This window comes from Poecilia latipinna, unplaced genomic scaffold (genome assembly GCF_001443285.1).
Source record: "Poecilia latipinna isolate Pla-1442-1.1 unplaced genomic scaffold, P_latipinna-1.0 Scaffold60, whole genome shotgun sequence".
NCBI lineage: Eukaryota > Metazoa > Chordata > Actinopteri > Cyprinodontiformes > Poeciliidae > Poecilia > Poecilia latipinna.
The window spans coordinates 347,411-351,199 of NW_015112676.1; the positions used below are offsets into that span (position 1 = coordinate 347,411).

Sequence of the window (3,789 nt, forward strand, 5' to 3'; positions counted from 1 at the left end):
TTTGTTCCTTTTTACAAAAAAAAAATCATTCCCCCCCCCATAACACACACAAATTTGCCCCCGAGGTTTTTTTTTTTTTTTTTTTTTTGGACGGTTAGATAAGTGCCTGTTTGTTGTCCTTCAGGGTCTGGTCTTTGGGTCAGTTCTGCTCATCATGGCTACTACAGATACACAGGAAAGTTATGGGTCAATACTAAAGTAAAAGCTGCAGATTTTAATTTTACAATGTGTGCAATAAAACTATTTGTTAGTTTATGCTTGAAATTCAGAGAAAACACTCAAGTTGTTCAACATTTTGTTTGCAAAATTCAAAATTTTGTCTGCAAACAGTCACCACTTCTTAAGGTTCGCCAACTGAATTTGACTCCACTAGCAAGTGTTTGAGCTTTCTACTAGTAGAAGAAAGATGTAGATGTATTTCTTGATGAAAACGCTGATCATGGATATCTATTTATATTTGTGTGTATGAAAATATTTAGGATGCTGTAACTCGTCCTATCGTAACCTGTACTGCTGTGTGTCTTGCTCAGGAATTCCTTTAAACAGATCTTTTAAATCTCTGTGGGTTACTTTAGCTAAATAAAGAGTAAATAATAATAATAAGAATAATAATAATAATATTTTCAGTTTATAGGTGACTCACTCTCTTCTTGGAGTCGTGCCATGACCTCCACGTCCGTCATGTCCTGCAGTTTGTAGCTCATGGAGATGGAGTCCTCCTCCAGCTCTGACACACCTATGTCACTGTCCAGGGAGGACTGGGGTGTGATGGCTGCGTGGCGGCGACCGACATCTAAAACGATGAAGGCGACACTCATTCTGAAAAGGCTTATTTTTCTCTTATAACACCCATTAAAGACGCTCCGTGGGCAGATAACACTTGCATGTGTGTGCATGCATTCATCCCTAATTGATTCACTCCCACTAAAGGAGTTGAGTGACTAACAGACATGTTGACAGTGAGGTCTTACTGTGGAGGGCTGAGTTTGACAGGAAGGTGGGCGCTCTGTCGTTGACGCTGCAGCTGGCCCTGGGACGGGGAGCCGGTTGGACAACGGGCTGGACTGACGACGGCACCGAGGCTTCAAAAGGAAACGAAACACACAATATTTAAGCCTTACTTTACTGCTGTTTCTACCTTAAATTATGCTGGATTGAGTTTTTCTCCAGCTGAACATGAGTCCGTTTGTCTCCAAACATCTTCAGGGTCTGACTGTAAATAATCTCTTCTCTGGAATTTGATGTAATCTGAATCCAAGCAGCACGAAGCAGGTCATTGGAGAATCTGGGTTATGTCAATAACGGAAGCAACAACTGCTTTTGGCGCAACTTTCAGATTAATTTGGATTAGAATACGAATTTGAAGTTGAAGAAGGTCACGTCTGATGATTATGCACAGAGTCTAATGGACTTTAAATATTCAAAGTGCAAGATAAATGTAAAGATTTAGCTCAAAGCACCATCATTGGTTTGGAACGACCCAGTCAAAGTGTCCATCTCTAATCTGCGGCAAGATTTGAAAGTTCACAGATGTTCCCCAGCATATCGGACTGAGCTTGAGCTTTTATACGTCAAAAAAACAAACAAAAAAAAAAACAAGCTGGTAGAGATATTCAGACTACAGCGAAATTCAGTTCAACAAAGTATTTATTTGTAGAAAAGGTTTCAAAACCATGAATTAGTTTCCTTCCACATTTCAATCACGTTCTTCTCAGTGCTGATCGATTTAATAAAATCCCAATAGAACACACTGAGGCTCATGGTGCTTAAAAACTGAAGGGCTATGAATAATCGCACAAGACACAACAACCTATTGATCATTCTTCTCCGCGTCCCATAAACTCTGCAAAAACGTTCAGGTACTATTTTGCTGTCATATTTTATTTTGAGATGAACACAGCAGAGTCAGGAACATCAGAAAACCTGCCTTTGTGTCTCGATAAACTTAATGCAAATATAACACTAATAAAACCACACCAAAAAAATCTGATCGATATCCATCATTGATTGGCTTCATTGGTTCCGTAAAGCATTTTGCCTGAGTCGGATGCTCCAGTCTGGTTTAACGGAATCAAAATTCTGATGGCATCATCCTGGAGTGACTCCTGTGGTTAGTTGGGATGATATGCACAGCTTTGTGTTACCTGGTGTCTCAGTTAGTGCAGCAGGTTTAGCGTAAGGCAGGACGGGACAGCTGAGGGTGGACAGTCCCTCTATGCAGCTGTACGGACGGACAGAGGACAGTCCTCTCCACCGCTTCGCTACAGAAACAAGATGACATGCAGTGAAGGACATGTTAGACGGACCGCCCTCCCCCTATGTTACGCACTCGCACACGGCACATTGATTAATACAGTTTAACACACTCATATCTATGTTAATCTGCCTCTTACAGATCAGAATTGATATTTTAAATGATTGGATCAGAGAAAGCAAAGATGGTAAGACAGGGTTTAGCCTCCAATAGCAGCTTATTGAGCTAAACTAAAGCACAGGTTGTTTTTTTTTTTATAATTTTGGAGATGGGTCTTAGGTTAAGCAGGGATTGTGCATTTAAGCTACATCACAATCCAAAAATTAAATTATATGCATGGACTGCTTCAGAATCTGAGCTTACATCTATTTTGTTTCAAATCTTTTATGTCACAAAACTGCAATGCTTTTCAATTCATTACATGTTTCTGAACATTGCTAATTTTCATCAAATGTGACCTAATACCTTAGCTGAACGCCTAACTTAAATACTTCAAATTAAGGTCGACTGAAATTTAGTAGGGCATAAGCAAACCCTTAACGTTTTAAATGTTCTCAAATGTTGAGTAAATTGGTCTTCATCGTCTGATCTGTCCGATGTGTAAAACGCCGGGTCCATCCTCGCCTATTAGCAGTCGGAGAGGAGCTCTCCTGACGAAGTGGAGCGCTTTGCATTCCTTACACAATTAGGCGCAACCATTTCCGAATAAAACCGGCATTCACAGCAAGTTACAAAACTGCTTCTGGTTTGTCCAAGACACAGGGGTGTATTCAGGACCCACAAGGAAGAGAGCCAACTTGAGAGAAAGAACAAGTCCTTGAAACGTCCACACCGATGCTCATTACTGAGTCACAGGGTGGACCCAGGCCCACGGTGTGAGAATATTTAATCACCGGGAAATATTTCGTGAACAAAACCACATCCATGAACATCTTGTGCCAATGTATGAGCTTTCACTGCAGAAGAGTCTCTTCAGCAGGCTGTTGAAACTGTGAAATCTGCTTCAAATGTGCATTTAATGTAACCGGTGTTTCTATGGTAACAACATCCCCACGCATTACAGCTAAGGGTCTAGTCCAGCAGCAAATGTTATTTATTGGCACACATATGTACCGGTTATTGCATTTATATACATATAAGCTATATACATTGATCTGATAATATTTTTTTTTGTTGGTAATTTCAATAATCCCTCGACCCAGACATTGATAATATATTTTAAACTGGATTGTGGCCTTAGTGGTAAGAGGTTGTCCATCTGTTTCTAGACAGATTTGGTTTATTGTAAATTGTTGATGTGACTTATATTAGCACATGAATGACACATTTGTTGCTGTGGGAAACGAGCACACTCTCTAGCTGCAAGTAGGAAAAACAGTGGGATTTACTAACTGATGTGCTCAGTGTCCAGGCTAACTACCATTAGCAAGAAAAGCTGATGATAAATTTAATTTGGAACCTCCGACTTTAAATTTATGACTTCCCGGGGATGTTCAGTTTCATAGGCGTAGGAAGCGGGGGGGACGGGGGGGACA

General features: G+C 40.4%; 1 protein-coding gene across 1 annotated transcript in view; it reads right to left on the bottom strand.

Annotated features, from left to right (window-relative positions):
- The window catches only part of slain1a (SLAIN motif family, member 1a), a 23,851-nt gene that overhangs the window by 7,186 nt on the left and 12,876 nt on the right, over positions 1-3,789 (bottom strand). The window contains exons 3-5 of the mRNA XM_015056688.1: positions 2,145-2,261; positions 972-1,082; positions 644-793 (exon numbers count right to left, since the gene is read on the bottom strand). Of these exons, the coding sequence (XP_014912174.1) occupies positions 644-793; positions 972-1,082; positions 2,145-2,261 (378 nt within the window). The remainder of the gene's footprint in view (positions 1-643; positions 794-971; positions 1,083-2,144; positions 2,262-3,789) is intronic.